The 25,731-nt window shown below is 44.3% G+C and overlaps 1 protein-coding gene across 2 annotated transcripts in view; it reads left to right on the top strand.

Moving 5' to 3' along the window:
• The first annotated feature begins 816 nt into the window (after window positions 1-816).
• itpr3 (inositol 1,4,5-trisphosphate receptor, type 3) overlaps window positions 817-25,731 on the top strand; it is a 330,370-nt gene continuing 305,455 nt past the window's right edge. For both annotated transcript variants that reach the window (XM_038820893.1, XM_038820892.1), the window contains exons 1-2: window positions 817-1,203; window positions 18,827-18,897. In XM_038820893.1, coding sequence (XP_038676821.1) covers window positions 1,115-1,203; window positions 18,827-18,897 — 160 coding nt within the window. In that variant the 5' untranslated portion in view covers window positions 817-1,114. The remainder of the gene's footprint in view (window positions 1,204-18,826; window positions 18,898-25,731) is intronic.

The raw sequence follows: 25,731 nt of genomic DNA, 5'->3' as shown, positions 1-25,731 counted from the left end.
CCCAGTAAAAGAAGTATGGGTAAAAAATAAGCCTTGGGCTCCTGAGAGTAATTCTCCCAAGAAAAAAATGTATGGATCAATTTCCCACAGAATTGAGATAACCTTTTAGATAAGTTTAAAGATTTGGGGGAGCTATTTAAGATGTTAAGTATGTACTCGGTTAACTATGTAGGCATTCAAAGAATACTTTATTTGAGAATGACTTGATGGGTGTCTCTCTGACACTTATCTGCTCCTTACTGCCAAGCTCGGAGGAAAGAAAGAGCAATTTGATTGCTTGGCTTCATATAGATTCCTGGTTGGTTACTCTTGACGTTTCTTATCCCTCTGTTGGTTAATAATTGGTAGCTTAGGGGCCAACATTTTCTGGTAGGCGGTTACTTTCGCTGCTTCCAGGTCTGCTTCATTTGTCACCGCAATTAGGTGAAGGTTTATGGGTTGGAAGCAGAAGTTAAGAAAAACCACGTGAAAGTTTCGTTACAAGCAATGTTGTAGCGCCCAGAATCGCCCAACAGCACATCCTGTCTCTAAACCGGATTGAGGACGAATAATCATTTCGTTTTAAATGTTGACTTTTATCGAGAACCTCACCGGTTCTGCTTGTTTTTTTTAAATATATTGCGGCCAATATTTGAACACGGAAGCCTCTGGCATTTCTGCACTTGCAGTGATCTCTGACCTGAGTCACACACACACACACAGGGGATTTTTTTTTTGTTTGGTTTTGCTTTGCGTTACAAAGGGGCGTTACCACTTAGTGATAAGAAGTTTACATCAGATACAGTAACGCTTCCTGTATTATTTTCTCTCCTTTTCTATTGGACGCAGGTGGCCCCATAGTCCGGAGGGGAGCTCATGCAAATATTTGCAGCTCCAGCTTTATGATCTCGAGTCTTTTCACGCTGTGTGTGTGTGTTGACAGTGCGACTGGAGAGGGATCGAGGCACACTGATCTCTTCCTCTGCGAAACTTCTTGGGGAAGGGGGGGATTATTTTTTTTGTCCTTCCTCCCGGGTCTTCAGCAACTTCAGCATGAATTCCCCGCGTGGGCTGATGTAAACCTTCCCTGAAGTCGAGAAGTGAGCGCGGTGTCTGCTCAAGAGAGGCGAGCGCGATGTCTGAAATGTCAAGTTTTCTGCATGTTGGGGACATTGTCTCCCTGTACGCGGAAGGCTCAGTGAATGGCTTCATCAGCACCCTAGGGTAAGAGATCTTTGCGTTCATGCATCCAGAAGCTTGCGGTAACCGGGAGCGGTGACAAATGAAGCTGTCCTGGAAACAGCGAAAGTAAGCCGGGAAACTTTCCAAAGTTTCAAGCAAAACTTTTTTTTTGCTGATCAAGTGTTAATTACATGTGTGCCAAGTTCAAAAGATGATTGGAAACAAGGCAAAAAAAAACTTCTCACTTCTCGCTGACTCTACTGGGTCCTAACTTCCGTCTGGTTCCCCCACATCAATTCAAATGAGAGTGGTGATGGGTGATTGTTTCTAGAGTTAGAAATAGTGTGACTTTCAATGTATTTCCCGCTATGCAGTTAATTCGACTGTCCAATGTGGGTGCCACATTTCTGGACCTGATTTTCAGATTTGTTTTTTAATGCTACAATCAGAACTGCTTCTCTTGTGGCTCCTTTCACTCCCTCTGTAACTTTCCCGAAGGTTTTTTTTTCCTTTTTTTTTAATGCAGCACTTTGGATGTCCGAGGACACAAGAAGGCGCTGTTTGAATTCCAGCTTTCTTAAGTGTATTCTAGTAAGAAGTCTCACAACACAAGGTTGAAGTTCAACAGGTTTATTTGAAACCACAAGCTTTTATCAGGTCTATTCTGATCTGTTTATTTTCTTGAATTGTCCACTGTTTGTTCACCAGAGCTATGCATTGCACCCCACCCACTTCTCCGCCCAGAAACAATGGCACATTGGTTATGGAGGGTTCACAGTAGCAGTAAGTCCTGACCTTCTGGAGGACTGATGATTTAAAGGGGCAGGAAAGGATCACTTTTTGTTTCTGGTGGGAGAAGTCACACGCTCATGTCACCACAGTGACTTCACATACAAGGGGCGCAACATGATGTTACTGGTTTACTGGTTTCTTCAGATGATCTATGATCATAGCACTCCAGCTTTCACGGCCTTTGATATGGGCCAGCATTTTGGTGTTCTCATATCATGTACCTGCTCTGCCTCTTCAGCTGCTGGTGTATTTCCTCCTTTGTCTCTCTCTTGCTCTGCGACCCTCAGTTGTGCCAGGCACTACCAGAGGACCTATTTTCACTCTCCTAAGTGTGAGCGGAAAATCATTTTAGTTGTGTCTGGGTGGTTAGCACTGCTGCCTCAGAATGTCTGTGTGTAGTGGACCTGGGTAGAATGCTCTTTCGTCGGGTCGGTCTAGACCCAATGGGCTGAGTGGCCTCCTTCTGCATTGTTGGGATTCTATGATCAGATGTAAAACTGCTTCTTGTGCATCTACCCTCCTCAAAACTTCCTCATTAGTTGTGTGTGTGCTTACCAGCTTTTCAAAAAGTATTTTCTTTCATCTAAAACCTACCTGCCCTGCATTAGGTGAAGTGACAAATTCAAGGAGCTTTATTTTTAAAGGACAACATGTTGGAAATAATAAGAAACTTGATCCACTATAGTTTGAGTATTAAGAGAGATGACTAATGACAAGATAATCTGTTTTGGTTTGAAATACAAGAATGATTATACATAAACTATATAGATCATAGAATTTAGAATTTACAGTGCAGAAGGAGGCCATTCAGCCCATCGAGTCACCACCGGCTCTTGGAAAGAGCACCCTAACCAACGTCAACACCTCCACCCTATCCCCATAACCCCACCCAACACTAAGGGCAATTTTGGACACTAAGGGCAATTTATCATGGCCAATCCACCTAACCTGCACATCTTTGGACTGTGGGAGGAAACCGGAGCACCCGGAGGAAACTCACGCACACACGGGGAGGATGTGCAGACTCCGCACAGACAGTGACCCAAGCCGGAATCGAACCTGGGGCCCTGGAGCTGTGAAGCGATTGTGCTATCCACAATGCTACCGTGCTGCCCAATGCTGATGGTTACTGCACGTTCTGGCCAAAAGAAACCTAAGTTCCAGACAAGAGATAATTAACAAAAAATAAGAGCATAGTGAATTGGAGGTAGTTTTTTACCCTTGGAAATTGGTTGGGAGATAAGAAATTGATAGTGGAGAAAAACTTGCATCTTCTGATTGTCAGCATGTGTCAAGTGTTTGCCCCAAGGATCTGTTTTGTTACTTTAACCTTTCATCATATTTATTGATGACTTGGATTTTTAACAGTCTAGAGCGCATTAAGACATAGCTGCGTTCGACATGACCTGAAATTTTTGCAAGTTCATCCCTCATGATGAAGTTATCTCAGTCAGCACATCACAATGACCTTTAGGGATTATGTGCAGAAGCAAGTTACTGTGCGTTGATTGGCTGTCTGTCTATTCTGAACTCAACTCAGAGAGGCTAGGTACTTGAGATTAGAAAATTAGCAGAAAATGACTGTCAGTTTATTGAGTCGTTGAAAAATAGCATTTGAACTTCGACGCTTTTGAAAGCAAATGTACCAGGATTGCCTGTTGATAAACAGTGAGAACCAACGATCATTTTGCAGTTTGGTGATTTTGTTGTACAGTTGACCTAAATGAACAAGTAGCTGGAAGTTTCAAACCATTAAGTCATGTGAGTTTTAGTTGGCTATCCCTATAAGGACTCTGTGGCTTTTAACCCAGACTTTTGCAATCAAGCTAGCCAACATCCAAATTTCTGGCCTTACATGAATGGTATCTTTGTGGGAATATAATGTGCATTTCATACCAGGCAAACAAAAACCATCTTCGATGAGTTACTGTGCCTGACAGTATCAAGATGGAATTAATTACAGTTAATATTACAATTGGCTTTGAGTACCCTCTGTTCATTAATGTTAATTAAACTTCCTGAACATACAGAACCATGGACCAATTTCAATCTGCGCTTTTCAGAAAGGAGAAAGAAAAAGTCAAAAGGAAAATGAAAACCCTACAATGTGGAATCAATGTTTCAATTGTCTACACTGGCACACTCCATTTGTGTCATCATGTACCCATGTACCAAAAATGATCTGAGTCATTGGACATGAATGCAGGGTTCATTGAATTACTTATAATTAGATTCCAATCAAAAACAGAAACAAATCATGTATTTATTGCAGAAAGTGAAAAATATGACATGTAAATCTGCCTCATGTAAACCATTTGGAAGCAAATGAACTAACAGAATTCACTGATTAATCCTTGATTTACTGATGCAGTTTATTTGGTATATGTTTGTGGGTTTTTTTGGAAGGTGAATTTCTAAGGCAGGTTCATCATAATTATCCCTGCTAGTAGCATCTTTAATCTTACAAAAAACCCCGTCACTGTCAAGTTCACTGACCTAGAATAACACAGATCAATTGATGCATTATTTTAGTAGTTAAAATTTTCTATCAGTTTAGCAAGTTGCAGCATTTGCAAGGTTTTATGCAATTCTGGGCAATATTGATTTAAGAAGCAAATATTAAGGATTTGAAAGACATTTCTTTCCATTTGCAAATGTTAGGCTTTCAGTATTACAAACGTTAAAAAAACTGGAAAATTATTTTGCTTTCTATCGATGGCATAGCGGTTAAATTTTGCCGTACACATTAGGCAGGGCCCACGTTCATCTGTGATCTGCATTGGATTGACTGATGCCTGCAAGAGCAACAACATTACTAAAATCGGTATCATATGGACCAAGGCACTAAGAAGGGAAGGGGATTAGGATAGCATAGAACTGGGCGAGGGAGGCAAGGCTGAGAGGGAAGAGGGAGAGGAAGGAAGGTGGGAAGGAAGGAGAGAAAGGGCAAAGGAGAGAGAGGAAGAGAGAAGGGAGGCGAATGGGATAGAAAGGAGGAAAGTCCCAGGATTTTCCTTTTGTATTGTTTCTTTCCAGGTGGAAAGTATACATCTTGACATTGGGTAAGAACAAAATTGGGCACATAAAAGGCCGAATTTTCCCTGCTAATTGGCGATGGGCTTGGAGTCTGAAAGGGTGATAGAAAAGCAGGGGGAGGGGACATCAGACTGGTGCTCAATTAAGTCACTTAAATGGACAATTAAAGGCCATTCATGGCCTCTGTGCACATTTTGCCCACGTCTGGAGGTGTGTTGTTGCATGGGGAGATAGACAGCCAGAGCCACTGCAAGAGTATTAGCTGCCCAAGGTGAACCTTAAGCTTCAAAAAAGGAGAATATTCCGATACTTATTTTACATTCGTATTGTTCTACATTTTTCACAGGATGTGTACTGGAACAAATGTATGTTAGAATGTGTAATATGGCTTACATGATGTAATACTGTATGTGTGTTCAACGCTACTAGAAAATCTTATGCACAATTTACACAATCAATAATCATTATGATAGAATGAGCGTGATTAAATTGTATTGTTCAATATTATTTACTGGTTTGCTGTTTTAGGATAGCCATGTAGATGTACACATTTGTGGCTCTGTGGCACAATGGAAAGTGCGTTGGACTTCTAGTCAATGGTTGAGAAAAGCATTCAAAAGTTGTGGGTTCAAGTCCCACCAAAGTCGGGTTTTTCTGGGTGGCACGGTAGCACTGTGGATAGAACTGTTGCTTCACAGCGCCAGGGTCCCAGGTTCCATTCCCGCTAGGGTCACTGCCTGTATGGAGTCTGTACATTCTCCCCGTGTCTGCGTGGGTTTCCTCCAGGTGCTCCGGTTTCCTCCCACAAGTTCGGAAAGATGTGCTTGTTAGGTGAATTGGACATTCTGAATTGTCCCTCAGTGTATCCGAGCAGACGCCAGAGTGTGGCGACCCGGGGATTTGCACAGTAATTTCATTGCAGTGTTAATGTAAGCCTACGTGCGACAATAATGAAGATTTTTGATTATTAAAACTGCCGCATAAATACAGTGAGGAATATATTATGCAATTTTGGGAAAGACTGCAATGTAAACACATAGAAATCTACCTATATATCAGCACAGGTGGATGAATATCAGTAAATCCTAGACCTTTCATTCTCGCTGCCGAAGCCAGTTTATTTACTTGTATAGTTTCATGAATAGTTCAATCAGTGTTTTGCCATCCCTTGCCAAGGTTTGCTGCTCTAGATGACCACCTAGTTTGCCTCATGGTTGTGCCAGCCCTGCAGCATTCTAAACCTTAGTGACTCCCGGTGTCCAGTCCAGTGGCGAGACTTTGCACCATTTCCAAAATTGAGCCCACGTAGCTCAGTGTCTGAATTTACACATAGAACATAGAACACAGAACAGTACAGCACAGAACAGGCCCTTCGGCCCTCGATGTTGTGCCGAGCCATGATCACCCTACTCAAACCCACGTATCCACCCTATACCCGTAACCCAACAAACCCCCCTTAACCTTACTTTTTAGGACACTCCGGGCAATTTAGCATGGCCAATCCACCTAACCCGCACATCTTTGGACTGTGGGAGGAAACCGGAGCACCCGGAGGAAACCCACGCATACACGGGGAGGACATGCAGACTCCGCACAGACAGTGACCCAGCCGGGAATCGAACCTGGGACCCTGGAGCTGTGAAGCATTTATGCTAACCACCATGCTACCGTGCTGCCCATAAAATTTGAGAATACACAATTCATTTTTTTCCAATCAAGGGGCAATTTAGCATGGCCAATCAACCTACCCTGCACATCTTTGGGTTGTGGAGGTGAAACCCACACAAACACGGGGAGAATGTGCAAACTCCACATGGACAGTGACCCAGGGCCGGGATCGAACCTCAGAACTTGGCACTGTGGGGCAGCGATGCTAACCATGCGCCACCATGCTGCCCCATGAGCGGCTGTTCGCCCTATTTTACAACCTGCAGTAGTGTCTTCACACTGTCTTCAAAATAAGTAAGGACAGGAAAACAAGAATTCAAAAAAAAAAGAGTTCTAAATGTGTGAGTTTCAATTCTTTTGTTGGTTGTATACAAACTCAGACAGAAATGTATTCCTTCTCTTACTGAAGTATTTACACATAAGATGAGGATAGAGTTAATGGCTTTGTGTAATTTAGATGCAAGTCGAATATGAGGTAAATTTAGGGAATAGATTTTGCACTATTCCCCGTTTGCTATTAGCATTGTTAACATTTCCCTGGTTGTTCCAAACTGTGCAAGTCTAAACTACCTGGAACATCACAAACTACCTTGATCATTAGAATTCCATTGCATCTGAAAGTTGTACTTTTCCCAGTGCAATCTTGTGATAAAGCAAAAGGAATGAATGAACAAATCTGAATTGAGGAGGAATGAAATGTGAAGAGGTCATTGGAACTTCTCAAAGGGAACATGAGTAAACAATTTAAAACATCTTAAATCCGCAATTACTTCCCATCTATGATTGTGAGATTTTATACCATTATTCCTCTGCATTCATTTTGCCTGTGGCCTAAAATGTATAAATATGGCCAATAATTGTATTATTCATTTGGTTTGTCAGACATATTTGTGGCTATCTTGAAAGCATTCACATTAGAATTTTATTTTGAATACCCTCTGGCATGTTTCCTTTACTTTGATGTGCTTTTAAAGAATTACTATAAAATCCTGTAAATTATATACCTTGAGTTGAATTGACACAAGATCCCTTCTCTTTATGTATTCAGTATAGAGAGTCTGGAGATTAGTACATGAAGCAACAGTCGTGACCAATTTTTATTTTTGATTAACCTTTGCTAGAGATAGGTGCTTAAAGAGGGCAATAGTAACCAGTCAAGGCACTGGGAATATAGGTTATACTTGTATGAATATCAAAGAGCCAATATTAGGCTGAAAGCTGGAGTGCTTAATTTCTTAATGACGTTCTGTTTAAGAACAGGACTGAGACATACAAAGAAAATTACAGAAAAAAAAGTGACTGACGCAGTGGCCCCTGAGATGCTGAAATAATTAACTATCATTCAAGGGAAAGCAAAACTGAAACCAAAACAATTGATAATTCATGAGAAAAGCCTTTTCAACCAACTCATGTTTGCCCTATTAGTATTCTGGTTACCCCAGTCGAAACTTCCAACTGTGCCTTATAAAGTTTGCATGTCTTATTTTTCTTGGCGAGTTACTTCAGAAACTTATTCCTTTCGTTACCTGTTCTGAATTTAAATCTAAATAGGATGTCCGATCGGAGACACTCTGAAGTTTTACTCAATTTGTCTTTATGGGGGGAGGGGGAGACATTGGGGAGGGGGGCAACAGTCTTGGGGGAAATGCTTTATATACTTTTCCTCAGGAGCTACTCTGTGGGACTTTTTTTATGTTTAATTTTCATGTGTAAAATTCATGAAAAGCTTCTTTCATCTGCCTACCTATTTAGACCTTTATTAACCAGAAAATGGCTGCCATTTTGAATTTGCTGCTGTTTACAGCTCCTTTTCCTTTGAGTTCATAACTATTCTGATACTTGGTTCACTAGTTGTGTTAAACGTTTGCTGCACCTTCCCTGCACCTGGCTTTGCCTATTCTCTCCAGCTTATTATACCTGTTATCATTGGCTTACATAAAAGAAGACATTGCCTCAGAAACTTGTTGCAATTTCCAGTTTGGAGGAGCTTAAGTTATTGGATTGTCCTTAAAGCTTTAATGCAACCACTTGTGATTAGTAGGGTGAGTAATTCAGTAGCTGAAAATAATGTGGAGTGTGATTGAAGTTGTTCCACCAGTCATAAAAATATATCTTTAAAATGAAAAAATCAATCTATTTCTCAATGCCTCTGATATGTATTTGATCCTTGGGGGCTGTCATATTTATAGGATCCAAAAATATATTTATTGGAATGGGAAGAAAGTAGTGTAAAAATGTAGTTGGCATAGTTCAACAACATGTCATCTTTCGAAATGTATCTTCTTTCAAACATTTTATTCAACTGATTGATTGAAAACCTCACAGTTCAAAGGATATAGGACTTAGATTCAGTGCAAAGAACCTTTGAAAAACCATAGTTTGATTCAGAAGCAGGTAATTTTAACTTGACAGACTCAGGAGTGCTATCCCTTTAATTTGCACAAATGTAAAGATACAGAAGTTGAGAATTATCTGAGGCTTAGTGTTTCAGAATTCATCTTGAAATTGCTCATGAAATTCTATTTCAAGATGATGGGCTAAAAATAAATGGAAGAGCTCAGCAGTGATTATGTATTCCAGGAAGTCTTCTTGCACTCAGAACAGAGCTCAATAACATCCCACCATGAATGGAGATGGAGTCTTTTTGATTTTATATATGTATGCCGATATAGAAATAGATGAAAACCATTTTCTTGAAATTCAGTGAGGCAATATTATACAAGTATGTTCATGGGAAATTAAGAATAAATGAGAGACTGTCTCTGTTAAAATAGTGGACTGTTGAATTTCATATGAACTGTTCAGCATTTGTACAATAATATGCGTAACCTGATTCCCCAGGGTTATAATATTTAAGCATGCTGACTTCAGATTTCTTTAAAAATACTTACTAGCTGGACTTTACTTTGGATCTTCAGAAAGAATACATTAGACAAGAGAGAGAGGGATCAAAGTTCCCGTAACAGCCTCCCCGAACAGGCACCGGAATGTGGCGACTAGGGGCTTTTCACAGTAACTTCATTTGAAGCCTACTCGTGACAATAAGCAATTTTCATTTTCATTTCAAAGTAAAAGAAGACAGTCACACAGAGGAAGGAACATTCCAGAGAAAACCTCAACCAATCAGCATGGGCCATTGATAAGTGCCATCAATTCAAAACCGTCCATTGGCCGACAGCCAAGTCCACCACGATGTGTTAGCACTGATCTCCCTTGAAGCTGCTGATCCGAAATATAAACAGCACTTTGCAACCTGCCTTGCCTGAGGCGATAAGTCAATCCTTAGTTTACCAGCCACTCGAATTGAAGGTGCAGTCCAGCTTAATAGCATAGACACATTAAATGGGCCATGTACAAAATTTAAATAGTAAAATAACAGACATTAAAAGGAGAAACAAGGGACAGACCGGGATTAACAGGCGGATCCTTATATGAGTAAAGATTTAAGGAGCATTTATTAATCTGTACAGCTCCTTATTTTTATGTTTCGTGACCCTAAAATCCCAATGTCTCATCACCGAGGAAAGAATGATTGGTACTCCTTTAGTATTTAGGAGTAGTATTTATTCACCGACACTCAACCTTAAGTCATTACTGATTGCCATTTGATCCAAGTACAGTCCAGCATTTAACAATATTTTTGTGTTATATTATGCTTCTCCAGATTTTGAAAGATTTTTGAACACAGTTGGGGCCATATGTGCGACAAATCATTAAGCAAGAATTACTTCCTCTGCGCTCTACCCCCTACATATAATGTACAAATAATAATATAGACAGAGAGTTACAATTATGCTTAACTACAGTTCTCCAATGTCTATTTTAAATATTTTAACAAGTGTTAAATAATTCCCTTAATGCACATTCGTTACCATTGCGTTAATGATACATTCAAACTGCTGAGTTCATAAGGCTTTAGAATATGAAGGCAGGCCTGTCATGAAACTACTATATTTTTCTACTTATTTACTGTCATGTTACTTTTTGCAGTGCATGAATAAAAATATTTCCTGCAGTGACAACATGGATTGTCTTTTGGTAGCTGGCACTATTTTTTAGGGGTTAGTATGGGGGGGTCCTAAGGAGTGTGTCAGTATTTGGAGATGTACCCAGACTGCCAAATACCTTGACTGTAGAAACCGCTCACTGTATAAGTGCATCGGATGGGATTTTCCTCGATGGGTTACGACCATGGATCTAATATGGGCCCCCGACCTCACACTGCGTAGGGAGCAGGAACCTAACCATGATTTTTGCAGAATTGGCTAATTAATGGCCAGAGGGCTGCAGGCCAAGCACTCAAAGCTGGAGGGCCAACAGAAGGCCTTCCAGCACTGAAAGAGCTGCAGCCTGCCTGCTTGCAGTTAAGGGAAAGAGAGGGTGTGGCGCTCTGAGCTTTTAAAATATTGGAATGAAAAAAATTAGCACAGCTTCTGGGCTACTCTTGTGGAGGGGAAACTCCCTCAATATGTTGACCTTTGCCCACGGAGGGGCGGCCGGGGTGCAGGTCGGGGAAACGTTAGAGTCATCCTGGAACACTGGCACTCCTTGGTCTAGCACCAGGAGGCCACCTCCAGCCAGCTGCCATGCTGTTGATGCCACGGGGAGCCTACAGACTGGAAAGTTCCAGTTGACCTCTGATCAATAATCTTAGTCACCTTAACTAGCTGCCTGCCGTTTTCCCAAAAATGGCTTGGGGCAGAATGGCATTGGCAACCAGCATGCTGGCTGGCAGCAAAAAAGTATGCCTCTACCCAACTCCATATCTGGGTGAAAATCTTGTCCCATTGTGCCAAGGTGCTTTGTTAAAGTTCATGGGCTGAATTCTCTGATTTTGAGACTAAGTGCTGACGCTGTCGTGAAAACTGTGGTCTTTTACGCCAGGAAAACTGGCGTCATAGGCCACTGATTCCCCGTTTTGTTGGGGGCTAGCAGAGATCTGTCGTAGAGCTTGCAGCTCTACCTGTCGATACGGCCCCCAGCACTTCCGGTTCAGAGGTCGTGCATGCGCACGGTGGTGGCCTGTAGCGGCCGCGCACTGCTTCATGGCGGACAAAGCCCACGGACCTGGACCGCGAAAGTAATGCCCCACATCCGCCGCTCGCGCGCCCTAGACCGCCCGCCCACATTGTCCCCAGCCCCAAATGAAGCCCCCCCCCCGCCCGCCGATCGGCCCTCCGCCTGACTATGGCGACCCCTGACTGAGTCCGCAGTCGCTAAGCGAGGAACCCGAACGTGTGAGCACATGTAAGCCACGCCATTGGGAGTTCGTCTGGTCGTCAACGGAGCATCGCAGGCCATTCTCAGGCAATTGCCTGAGGCGGTGGATACTCGGCGCGTCGTACTCCTCGAATACGGCGATTTTCAGGAGGCAGACAATTGAAAAACCGTCGCTGCTCCCAATTTCGGCACCAAAACGGATTCACCACCCCGTCGCCGAACGCGATTTGGGGGTCGGGAACAGAGACTCCAGCCCATCATGATTTTATACCATAAACAGAAGTTTTGAAAATCTGGTTGACACCCTGCCAGCACACCATTCCTGTGGCTTGTGAAGTAAAGCATTCATTTAGTCAAAGCCCCAGGTGTGATCCCGCGCCTGGGCTGATGTTAGCTGGAGCATCAGTGGGGAATGCTACAATTGACCTCAGAGCTCTGGGCTCAGGACTGACATGTCCCTGATTGCAATCCAGTGACTCTTTTATGAAAGCTTTTGTGTTGCTGTTGGGTGAGAACAGGATCAGGCTTGGTAGATATGCGATGCCCCACCCCTCCTGAATAGCCTGTGGACACTCGCAGTCTAGACTTACAGCAAAATTGTGGCCTCTCTTGTGAAATACTGGAGATTGGCAGTGCTTTAGTAGTAGTTTTGACCTTCAGCAAAGGAACAAAAGAAAACATTTAAAAAGTGGTTGCAGAAAAACAACCCTTTCAGATGTTTAATTTTCTTCATTGACACCCAGTTTTTGCTATTTAAATTTGTAGTATTATTAAAACATACAAGTAGCCAGCTTGGAGATGCCTACAGTTAACTTGCCCGGTCTACCTGCTATGGAAATTGCTCAATATATTGTCAATGTGTTAGTAATATAACTGTCCTGATGGACATAGACACCATTTAATTTAACTTATGAGAATGTATCTTCTCCAATACATTGTTTTACTGGGACTCTAACGATATGCACAGTTTGACGAGAGAAAGATGACGGGAACAATGCCTCTAGTTGTGGTTGCTACAAACCGTGGGAGATATTGAGAAACTGGGGGCGGGATTCTCCATTCCCCGACTCCGATTATGTAATCAGCGATTGGGCGGAGAATACCCTTTGACACCGAAATCGGGGCCGGCGCCTGTTTGGCACAGGTTTTGTATGCTCCGCCCCCTCTGAAACAGCGTCATTGCGGCGCACGCGCACGCCATTGGGACGGCCGTAGCGTGTCACCTGAAGAACCCTCCCCGATCCTCTGCTCCCACGTGGGCTGAGTTCTCGACCACGTGGGGCACTTGTGGTCTCAGCCGTGCTGGAACCCGGCGTAGGAGCCGTGCTGCTGGCCGCGGGGGCTTCCGCGAGGGCTGGGGGGAATGCTGGGGGTGGCCAGAGGGGGCACTATCTGGCAGGTCGGGACTGCGTACAGCAGGCGCTATGTTTTACGGCATGATTGCTGCAGGTCGTCACCATGCGCACGCGCTGTCACGGAGCCAGCCATTCTTCAAGCGTGGAGGCCGGGAGTTTTACATGGCGAGGCAGGTAGCCTTCACCGGAGCACAGGGAGTGGGCCGTCACTGTTTGGGACTGCGCCACATCACGCTCCGACTGTGCCACCTCTCCCTGGGTCTGTGCCATGTCGGCCAGAGCCTGGGCAATGCCGCCGACGTTCCCAGCCATGACCTGCTGTGACTGGGCTACGCTCAGGAGCGCTGCTGCAATGTCCAGGTGGCTCTGGCACATGGCTGCCTGTGAAACGGCAGCCCGGACCTGGGCCTTGGTCAGTGCCTGCACAGACTGCTACAGCATCTGTGTGGTGAGCAATTCATGGTAACTTCATTGCAGTGTAAATGTAAGCCTACTTGTGACAATAAGGATTATTATAGAGGGTGTCCCAGGGGCCTCTTCACTAAAGTGACCAACCGAGGTGAGTGTGTCTGGAATGGTGGAGGGTGTTGGAGACAGCTGTGACATGGAATCTGGTCATCCCCAGACTCGAGCTCTAGGGTATCCTGGGTCTCACGTTGAGTGCTGCTCTCCTCACCACTGCTCACACAATGGGGGGCTCTGAGTGTGGCTCTGGCTGGGGACGGGGGACACTAGATGGACCCGCCCCATCACCAGCAGGTCCTGCAAGATTCAAGACAGGATGCATGATTAGACCACGGACCAGGAGGGAGTGGGTGGTGGGGGTGAGGATGGATGTGGGGTGGGGGTGAGGGTGAAGGTGGCGTGGGGGTGAGGGTGGTGTGGGGATGGTGTTTGGGGGGATTGGCACACGTAGCATGGGAAACCACAACTCCACGGGTCCTCACTTCCTCGCCCACAGCCGACCTCCACCCCAGCGACTCCCCTTTCCTCTGGGCCGCAGACCAGGTCCAGGACCCTCTGCTCAGCCAGGGTGAGGGGCCGCAGCTCCGGCGTTCCCCCTTCAGTTTTCTCCCGCTCCTGGTGGTTGTGGGCGACATTCTCCTGGGGTGGGGGGGAGGGGAACAGAAAACGATAGTGTTGGACAGTCCGACCCATGCATCCCTGTGGGTGGGTAGCTGGTGGCCTCAGTGGCCAGGACACCCGGCCATGGCGGCCGGTTTGGGTGCTGGCATGTGGTGCAGGGTGGGGGTTCAGAAACCCTCTGGATGGGTAGGGTTATGGGTGTGTGATGGGAGTTGGTGCCAGGGCACAGTGCTACCTACTTACCCTGGCCGCCCTGAGGAGGTCATGCAGTTTTTTCCTGCACTGCTGACTGGTCCAGACGTTATTACTGATGGCACCGACTGCTCTTCTCGCTGCCATCTTGTTGGCTGGGATGGTGTGCGTGAGGATTGAAGTGTGTGTATGCGCCTGCAGCTCGTCAGCCTCCTGAGTGCTAATCATGAAACTGGTGAATTCGGCACCCTTCTTCATTGGAATCGATTGTGCTCCACGTGGTGTTGGTGTTAGCCCCTTAACAGTCGCTGAATCGGTCCAGGTGAGGCGCCAGTTCTGCTGTCGTGGAAGTCCACGAGTCCTGCCCCGGCATCAACACTTTCTTTCAGGAGCGGAGAATCCCACTGATTAACTTTTAATCATTTTAAATGAATAGAACAAAGACAGCCCAGTGCAGGTTTAAATAGGAGAGGAATGTATTTACAAAAGTTAGCATTCGATTCTTTTTCAAGGTTAGTGATCAACATGCGGAACAACAATGCAGGGCGGCAGGGTGGCACAGTGGTTAGCCCTGTTGCCTCACAATGCCAAGCACCCGGGTTCAATTCTGGCCTTCATAGAATCATAGAATTTACACTGCAGAAGGAGGTCATTCGGCTCATCGAGTCTGCACTGGCCCTTGGAAAGGGCACCCTAATTAAATCCACACCTCCATCCTATACACATTACCCTGTAACCCCACCTCATCTTTTTTGGACACAAAGAAAAATTTAGCATGGCCAATCCACCTATCCTGCACATCTTTGGAATGTGGGAGGAAACCGGAGCACCCAGAGGAAACCCACGCCGACACAGCGAGAACGTGCAGACTCCGCACTGTTGCTCGTTCTGGTGAGTGTGCTTTACACTCAATTGGCTCTGTTTTATTACCTTGCTCCAGAGTCGCCAGGTATCCTTATGATACCCCCACGAGGTTCAAGTTCAAGTTCAGATCAATGACTCAATACACCAATTAGTAAGGTTCAAATCAAAACACGTTTATTAATACACAGTTAATCGCTACTCATGCATACAATACTAAAAGATTAGGCTATTCCTACCACTAACAGGCCAGTACTTATCTGGATAAGGGAACCCGCTGGGTCAGGGAACAATGGCCTCTTGCTCGATCCTGAGTCTGCAGGCTTCCAGCTGGTACACTTACTTGATGATGCAGTAGTTGGCCAGGCCTCTCCTTACGGTCAAGTTCTTCGAGAGCTGCTAAGATGTTCTGCTGGGAGGGCCGGCTAAGAGAGCGAACTGACCTTGGGGGCTCTATCTTATAGTCCTCAGGGGCTTCACGCCCTTTTGGGCACCCCGAGCTTACTTCCAATCGATTGGATCCCATACCAATCGATTGGTTTGAATTCCCCAATACTGGGGCTGTTTCCCGATCGCTGGGCGGTCCTTGGGTGCCCGTTTGCTTCTTTTGTCTTGGACTCCTGCTGGCGCCGAGGGGTCTAGCTTTACTTCGATCACCTTTGATTGTTACTATTGTGCCCGGGAATCGCTCATTAATATGCATGGCTGCTGGTTTCAGTGCTGTCTGCTTTCTTTGCAGGCAGCATACACAAGAATACACAATTCCACTCTGAATACATTACACAAAATGTGCTAATCTCTTCACTCTTCCTGTCCCCCAACATATTACATTTACTCTCCTTGCTGCACTTTATTTCTGCCCCGCCCTTCGGCTGTACATCCTGTTCTGCACCCTCCAGCCACCCGACTTGGTTGTTTAATGTGTTGAACCACACTTTATGTGTCATCTCTATCCCAGTGGGTAGCACTCATGTGAGTCACGGGAAGTGGCTTCAAATTCCACTCCAGGGCTTGAGTACAAAAATCAAGGCTGAAGTTCCCACGCAGCACTGAGAGGTGCTGCCTTTTGGATGAGCCATTAAACTGAGGCTCCATCTGCCTGCTCGGGTGGATGTAAGTGATCCTGTGCCAGTATCTCAGAGCAGAGCAATTATCTTCGGTGTCCTGGCCAATATTTATCCCTCAATCAATATCACAGAAAATATTATCTGAACGTTATCACATTGCTGTTTGTGGGAGTTTACTGTGTGCATTTTGGATGCCATGTTTCTTACATTACAACACTGGCTACGCTTCAAAAAAAGTACTTAATTGGCTGAAAAGTAATTTGAGATGCCCAGTGGTTGTGGAAAACATTAAATAAACGCAAGTCTTTCTTTTAAACCTCTGACTCCAATTCTCTTTTTTTTTAAATTTAGAGTACCCAATTATTTTTTTCCAATAAAGGGGCAATTTAGCATGGCCAATCCACCTCCCCTGCATATCCTTGGATTGTGGGGGTGACCCATGCAGACATGGGGAGATTGTGCAAACTCCACACAGATAGTGACCCAGGGCCGGGATTTGAACCCGGGTCCTTAGCGCCGTAGGCAGCAGTGCTGATCACTATGCCACGTGCCGTCCCCTCAATTCCCTTTTAAGTTTTCTCAAAACCTAGGCCTTTGACGAAACCTTCCCAACTTTCTTACCACCATATTCCTTGCTTCAGAGTTTTCTTTATTAATGTTTATGAAGTCCTCAGTTTTTTATTTACATGAGAAGAACTTCATCAATCCAATTTTGGTACCGGTGGACTGCTTGCCATACAGATTTTTTTGGCTGGCTGAGATACGCTTTTTAAAAATAAATTTTAAAATAAAATAAATTTAGAGTACCCAATTCACATTTTCCAATTAAGAGGCAATTTAGCGTGGCCAATCCACCTAACCTGCAGATCTTTGGGTTGTGGGGGCGAAACCCACGCAAACACGGGGAGAATGTGCAAACTCCACGCGGACAGTGACTCAGAGCCGGGATTGAACATGGGACCTTGGCCCCGTGTGGCAGCAGTGCTAACCACTGCACCGCCGCGCTAACTCTCTGAAAGAAAATATTTCTCCTTATCTTCGTCCATTTAAGATGGAGATGAGGAGAATTTTTTTTCTCAGATGGTCATTAGATTGTGGAATTCTCTTCTCCAGAGTACAGCGGAGGTTGGATTATTGATAGTTTCTTTACTGACAAAGGAGTCAAAGGGTATAGGAGATAGACGGGAAAGCAAAGGCCACAATCAGGTTACCACATGGCCACACAATCAGCCATGATCTTATCAAATGGTGGAACATGCTTAAAGTCCTGAGTGGCCTACTCCTGCTCCTAATTTGTATGTTTGCATGTTCGTATTTATAAATTTTGTGTGTTTGCATGGACCTAATTACATGTGTATCTTTGCATGTTTATATGTGTAATGGCTTGTGAATGAAAAGTTTATATCATAGAATTTAGAAAATGACCCGAAGCAAAATACAGCATTGACAGCTTATGCCTGCCCTCATCGACAACTTCCACAATTAATTTGCTAATTTTGCATTCTAATTTGGATTTGTATCATGACGTCTGCTGTGCAGATTTAACTAGTGTCCGTGGAACTTCTTTATTCTTTATTTTTAGAAACAATTGGAAAAGGCACATGTTGTCTTGTCATGCTGAATGAAAAGGCAAGTGATTGGAAAACATCAGCTAATTCTAAATGATTATCAATAATGGTGACAAAATCCAACATAATATGGGTAAACTGTGAGCCGTCTTGAGTTGTTTATTTCTCTGTTTTCTCAAGAATTCAACTGTGCGATCATCCTGTAGAAACTCCTTCCTATGAGATTACTCTCCATGTTTGATACACCAAACAACACCCTGCATTCATGTAGCGATTTTAATGGGCAAAACAACGCAAGGCATGGGGGTGGGTAGGTTGTTGAGAGGGATATTGCTGTTTCAATAGGGTGTTGGTGATTGGAACAATGCTGGGATGTTCAATTCAATAGTTTTGGAGAGTGTTGCTATAATGTTTGTGTTCCAGAATGAACTGGCTTTCTAAAAAATAAAATACGTTAATGTTTTCATTTAGCCATTAATTTAATTATGTGAAATTCAATAATTTTGTTGCAAGTTCTGATTGGGTGCAATTATGGTATTATTCATTTTGCCCAGGAAACTACTTTATAAATTACTTTTAAATGTTGAATTTCTGTTATATACTGTCAGGTGCGGGCAACTGCCAACATCTTGATTGTGTATGGCCCTTGTTAGTGACCTGTGTAATTGTTTGTTTTAGTGATTCTTTATCTAAAAGCGTTTTTTTGGATTCAGAATACTAAAGAACCTGAGCTCTTGAGCTCAATTAACTTCTCAAATAGACCCTGTCCAGCAGAAACATATTTTATTGCATATTAAGAAATATTTGTTTGTTTTTACAGATTGGTTGATGACAGATGCGTGGTTGAGCCAGGAGCTGGAGATCTGGAAAATCCTCCCAAAAAATTCAGAGGTAAATTTGGCTCATCACATCACACTGCATAAAAGCTAAAGGTGATAGATAATGTGGAAGGCCGATAGCAGTTTCATTTGTTCATTCAAACATGAAGAGCATACTTTTTCAAAGTGACCCTTTATTAGAATTACAATTCTTAACTGCTTTTAACATTTTGTCAAATTTGTTATTCTGTCTTTTATAATTGGGTGAATCCCGACACATTATCATGGTTAAACGCTGCAAGTTTGAGTTGCAAATGTTTGTATACGTCCATATTCTCACCCTCATCAGCAGTCTCTCAGTTTAAGGTTGACGTCTCCTCAGGGGCATGTGTTTCTCCCATGGGTGGTCATGTGACTGAACAGGCTTGAATCTGGACATGCGGCTCTTTGGATACATGGGGTAGGAGGTCCCATGATGTCATGGAATTGAGAGTGCAGGATTTGATTCTTTGTCTTTCCTCCTGTGCTGCCGCTGTGGCTTATGGTTAAGATATTGGGACTCGAGCCATAATGCAGCTGGACGGACAAGTTGTAGCCATTCCATGCGATTGATAACAAGCTCATCCCAGTCATTGCTGTCAGTGTTACTGTGCATCAAGACAAGCTTGAGGGAACGTTAAGCATTTTCTTTGTCTTCCTCTGGAACATGGGCTATTTGAGGGTTGAGAATACAGTACCTGGCGGAAATGATGGGTTTTGTGCCCATCTGGGCAAAGCATCCAGTACAGTCCATCATAGTCGATTTTGCAGGATATTTGCATGAATGCTTGTGGAGCTGTCTTCAGGAAGGACACTAGGATTGTTTGACGATCTCCTATTAAATCTAGAGGCATCGCTGATGGAATTTCTCTAGCACTCTTATGTGTCATTGATACGCAGTCCAGGTCTCAGTGCAATGCAGGAGTGTGGTAGCAACAACTGCTCTGTACATTAACTATTATTGTTTTGCAGGGGTCTTTGTTGTCAAACACACACTGCCATTGTTTACAGAATCGCAGAAGGATGCCATTTGTGACTGTGCCAGCTCTCCGAATGAGCAATCACCTAGCCCCAGCCCCCTGCCTTCTTACCATAATGCTGCACATTAGTGTTTTCACAAAACAGTCTAATTTCCTTTTGAATACCTCGATTGAACCATGCCCACACTCTCAGGCAGTGAGGTCCAGACCTTAACCATGCTCTGCCTGAAACTATTTTCTGTCGAGCTGCTTTTGCCAATTACTTTACATCTCGTTCTCAAGACCCTTCAAGATCTTCCCTGTGCAGACCTCTCATGTTTTTGAACACCTCTAACTAATCTCTTCTCAACCTTCTCATCTCCAAGGAAAACAGTTCCACCTTCTCCAATCTATCTTTACGACTGCAGTTCCTCATCCCTGAGACCATTCCCATCAATCTTTTCTGCACTCTCTCTGAGGCCTTCATCTCTATCCTAAACTATGGGACCAAGAATGAAATGAAATGAAAATCGCTTATTGTCACGCGTAGGCTTCAATGAAGTTACTGTGAAAAGCCCCTAGTCGCCACATTCCGGCGCCTGTCCGGGGAGGCTGGTACGGGAATCGAACCGTGCTGCTGGCCTGCTTGGTCTGCTTTAAAAGCCAGCAATTTAGCCCAGTGAGCTAAACCAGCCCCTAAATCTTTTATTGTCATGAGTAGGCTTCAAATGAAGTTACTGTGAAAAGTCCCTAGTCGCCACATTACGGCGCCTGTTCGGGGAGGCTGTTACGGGAATCGAACCGTGTTGCTGGTCTGCCTTCAAAGCCAGCGATTAGCCCAGTGAGCTAAACAGCCCCATGGCATGGGGTGGCATGGAATGGGATGCAATACTCCAGCTGAGACTGAACTAGTCTCTTGTGTAAGTTCAACATAACCACTTTGCACTTGTACATTGTACCATGTTAATAAATCCCAGTCCAAAGATGTGCAGGACAGGTAGATTGGGCATGCCCTCTGCTCCTGAATCCACCTTTAGAATTGTACCCTTTAATTTATATTAGGCCATAACTTGCGAGCTCCTATGTGTCGATTTGAGGGTATCCTGGATCTGCGCTGAGGAATCCCCTTTAGAAGTTCCAAGTAAGCTTTACATGCCAATTACCCAGAAGTACAAACTTCCCCTGGTCAATTGCTGAGCACAGGGAACAATTTGAAAATGTGACATTGCAAATTTTGGATGGTTCTGACTGGGTAACGTCAATAATTACCTAGAAAAATTTAGAAGAATTAAATCCTTTTCTAATGCCTGGGTAACTATTTTACAGATCTATAGGGAACCCCACCCCCAACTCCCATGGCACTACCCCTACACCCTCAAACCCCCAGGTGCTTACCCACAGAACCCCTACAGGACTCCCTGACCACCCCCTGACAACACAAAGGTCTCCCTCCACCCCTCCAAACTAACCCTTCCAACTGGGACTCTCCCCACCACAGATAGGAACTCCCCAGCCTATGGGAGTCCACCCACCCCCAGGGACTCTACCTCCCCTTCTGCCTGGCCTGTGTCCATCCCCAAACCCTCTCCCCCGCTGATCTGGTGTTGGACCTTTTTGTCAATTAAGAATTTTTGAGAGAGGTGGCTGTCAAGGGATGGGAAGTGCTTAACATATTCAAGAGTCTCTCCATCAACATTCATGGGTGATGGAATATTTGCTTGCTTGGGTGTGGTTTGATGTAAGTTTTGTTTTGTCAAAGACAGGTTGAGCTACTTGCATGCAGGATTGAAGCGAACAACAATGGCTTTGAAATCTGGTGCAGGGTGAGCAACAAAGCTACAGCCAGCTGTAAACTGTAGATCATGTATATTTATGGTGGTCAGTTTTGTTTTGGCACAGAGGCAGCTGAGGTTACAGAGTTTTCCATTTTCCATCCAGATAGTCCTTCATGCTGGCACCAAAGGGCAGTCGATCTTTGAAGCGGTGAATAAAGAGCATGTTGGAGGTTTCTCTGCAAGGGCAAACGCCGCACTGTGTCTCTGCAAGGGTTTCTTCAGCCACAGGAAGTAGGCGATTCAGGAAATAGGTCAGAAATTTCCCTGCTATCGAGAAGAGGGAAGTATCTTGGTAGTTTCCACAGCATGATTTATCTCCCTCCTTGAAGATATTTACAATTGTCACATTCGGAGGTTGTGGGGGATGTGGGAGGAGGGGTGGGAGGTGTGGGTGGAGGGCTGAGGAGTTATTTTTACTTTCAAACTTGTAGGATGGGTGTTTGGAGTCTTGATGTGAGAAAAAAATCCTCCATCTTTGATGATCTCAGCTGCAATAATGTTGGGGCTTTGTCACTTTTCATCTGATCGATTGCTGTTGCAGCTCTCCCACCGATATCCTACCAGAGTATACTGGCGGATAACAGGGAGAGTAGCAGCTACCATTGTGGATTCACGATTGAGGAATTGTTAGAAATGCTCTTTCCGACATTGCCAGATGGCTTTGGCATCCTTAAGAAGAGAAGAACCATCTGTGAGTGAAGAGAATTTTTCCCATTGGACGTCAATCTACAGATGGCCCTGATATGCAAATAAGTCTTGCATATCACAACAGTTAGCATATTGTTTGATCTCTTGGGTTTTCTGTCCCCACCACTTGCCCTTTGTATTTGTGCAACAGGCTTGAGTTGTTGGAATGCTGCCTTCTTGACTTGGGTCATTCTGATAGAAAATGAAGGCTACTTTTTGAGTTCCAGGGGGTCACATATTTGAGCATCAGTTTTGCCAAATCAATCCTGGTAATGACAATGCTCAAACCCTATGTGCTGGACACAGGAGTGTAGAACAGTTGACTTAGTTTGATTCCATTCTTCTGGAAATTAGTTAATTGTGTGAAGATTGTGTTTATTATGAAGAGATCATGCTGAGCACAGTTTGTCTGCAGATGGACGCCATTTGCACCCATCCCGTTTCTCCCAGTGGTCTCACTCCAGGCATCGGAGTGATGACTAAACCAGGTATTAAAGTACCACGCAAGGGTGATCTTTGCTTCTTTTGGGACGGCAGTGGGACTTCACAAACGTCAATAGAGCTTTTCCTTTTCATCGTCATCGGATTCAAAGGTCAAGGTATAAGCATTGATAACGGCAGCACATTGCTTATGACTGAAATTTAGATGAGATGTCATGAGTCATTGATTTATACAATTGGGGAGTTCTAACAGTACATTAAACACCCTATACTGGATGGCAAAACTAACTCTGTAGACACGAGGCTCACTGTCCAATAGAAGGTGTATCTCCCTGCTTGTTCATTCGGCTACCCCTCCCCAGTAATGCGGATCTTACCGAGGGCAGCGATATTAAATTGGAGTCTTGTTAGCTTGTGTGATATGATTGCAGTTCTTTCTGGACAGTCAGTCTTGTGACTCTCCGTGAGTGTTTTAACATACCCTGTTGTAAAATGTAACATTTTATTTATTTGACCACAAAGATGGCTATCCTGCAGGGTGTGGTTCCCCAGACAGGAGAAATCGGAAAACCTATAATTAGGGCCCCTTTCTAGCCCCCCTCCATTTGAGATGTGACCACTGGAAGACTTTAGGAATATTGGATTCTAAGTATTGGGCAATTTAAGGCTTTAAAGCCTGGGGTAGAGTGTGTTTAACCGCAGTGGTCATGTTTTTAAAAAACTATTCAGTTTTGTAGAGCCTGAATACTTTTAGCAGCCAGAAAGTGAAATTGACAAAGCAATGTGTTTTTCAGTCTGAACTAATGGATTGTGGTTTGACTGGGAACGTCCAAGGGGAGTTAATGTGCTTTGAAATGCAGAGAGGCATTTTGAAAAGCTTTAGAGAGGCAGTTCAGCAAAACGCTTTGGGAGGGAGAGATGTTGAATTCTGATCTTCCTGATGCTGAGTCCATAATTCTCCCACAGTAAGATAGCTTGGGAACTGTATGATTATTTTTGTGTTATTTAATGGGAAATTGAGTAGTAGTGTTTAAGGGGTAAGCTGTTCCTTTTGGGTGTGAAGTTAAACAATTTAATATTGTATTCAGAATAAAGTTTTGTTTAAAAAAAAACAAAGCCCTATTTTTTCATACAATCACTCCTGGAGCGAATCATTCTTTCACCTATCGTTCCTGTCTTAAATCTGAACCGCTGTGCCAGGATCTGTGGTGAATACAAGCATACTATTAACCAAGCGGCCCAACTGTACAAATATCCAATCCCTCTTTATGCAAGGTTGGTGGGGGGGCCTCACCTATACAAAACTTGATTTACGTCATGCTTATTCACAATTGGATGAGGATTCCAGGAAGTATGCAGCCATCATTATACACAAAGGCCATTTTCATTCCATTAAATTACTTTTTGGTATCAATTCTGCTTATGCAATATTTTAACGCAAAATCTAATCCAAGGCATCCCGAAGGTTGTGTTTTACCTGGATGATGTTTTACATAGATACATAGAACGTACAGTGCAGAAGGAGGCCATTCGGCCCATTGAGTCTACATCGACCCACTTAGGCCCTCACTTCCATCCCATCCCCGTAACCCAACAACCCCTCCTAACCTTTTTAGTCACTAAGGGCAATTTAGCATGGCCAATCCACCTAACCTGCACGTTTTAGTGACAGGAATGTTACACGAGAAGCATTTAGCCAATTTAGAATAAACTCTAAGACGGTTCAGAGATTCTGGCATCGGATTACATTCCAAACCAGTGAGGTCACATACCTAGGATTTAAGGTGGACTCAAAATGCCTGCACCTTCTTGAGGACCAGGTGAAGGCCATCAACGAGGTCCCTGCAGCAAAGAATGCTGCGGAACTAAAATAGTTTTCTGGCAAGCACGGTAGCATAGTGGTTAGCACAAATGCTTCACAGCTCCAGGGTCCCAGGTTCGAATCCCGGCTTGGGTCACTGTCTGTGTGGAGTCTGCACGTTCTCCCCGTGTGTGCGTGAGTTTCCTCCGGGTGCTCCGGTTTCCTCCCACAGTCAAAAGATGTGCAGGTTAGGTGAATTGGCCAGGCTAAATTGCCCTCAGGGTCCAAATTGCCCTTAGTGTTAGGTGGGGTTACTGGGTTATGGGGATAAGGTGGAGGTATGGGCTTGGGTAGGGTGCTCTTTCCAAGAGCCGGTGCAGACTCGATGGGCCGAATGGCCTCCTTCTGCACTGTAAATTCTATGAATAACTAGGTTTTCAGGAAGCACCGATACTGGCATTGGAAAGACCCACAAGAACAAACTTTCCACCAAGTTCCACAGGCTCTACAGTCATCCAGCTTGTTGGTCCATTTCGTTCCAAGCAAACAAATTATCTTGACCTGCGATGGTTTGCCTTATGGGATAGGTGCAGTTCTGTCCCATAGGATGGAGGTCGGCTTATAGAGGCCCATTGCTTTTGCCTCCCGAGCTCTCACTGACGTAGAACAAAAGTATTCACAAATTGAAGATGAAGGCCTCACTGTAATTTACCGTGTTCAGAAATTCCATTAATATTCACCATTTTAACAGACCATAAGCCACTGCTGGGGCTCCTTTGTGAGGACAAATCAGTTCCTCCTATCGCTTTGCCAGGGTACAATGGTGGGCGTTGTTATTGGCGGCCTATAACCACATGTTCCAGCATAAACTGGGGACGCAGATCTCCAACGCCGATGCCCTGAGTCAGCTCCCACACCTCAAAAGTCTCTCACTGCCATCTGTACCATAAGAGATTGTCAGTTACAGCAAACCTTATCGTCCGTGGCTCACTTGCATCCATGCGAATGGCCTGGCCATCCATGGACAAGGTTACATATTGATTTTGCAGACCAATCCCTTGAAGAAAGCTGCTGATACTAGTTGATTCTAACTCCAAGTGGCCGGATGTCCAGGAAATGGGAATGACAAATTCAGCGGACACTAT

The sequence above is a fragment of the Scyliorhinus canicula genome, chromosome 15, assembly GCF_902713615.1.
Source record: "Scyliorhinus canicula chromosome 15, sScyCan1.1, whole genome shotgun sequence".
In the NCBI taxonomy this organism is placed as follows: Eukaryota; Metazoa; Chordata; class Chondrichthyes; order Carcharhiniformes; family Scyliorhinidae; genus Scyliorhinus; species Scyliorhinus canicula.
This window is presented reverse-complemented; position numbering and strand designations above follow the sequence as displayed.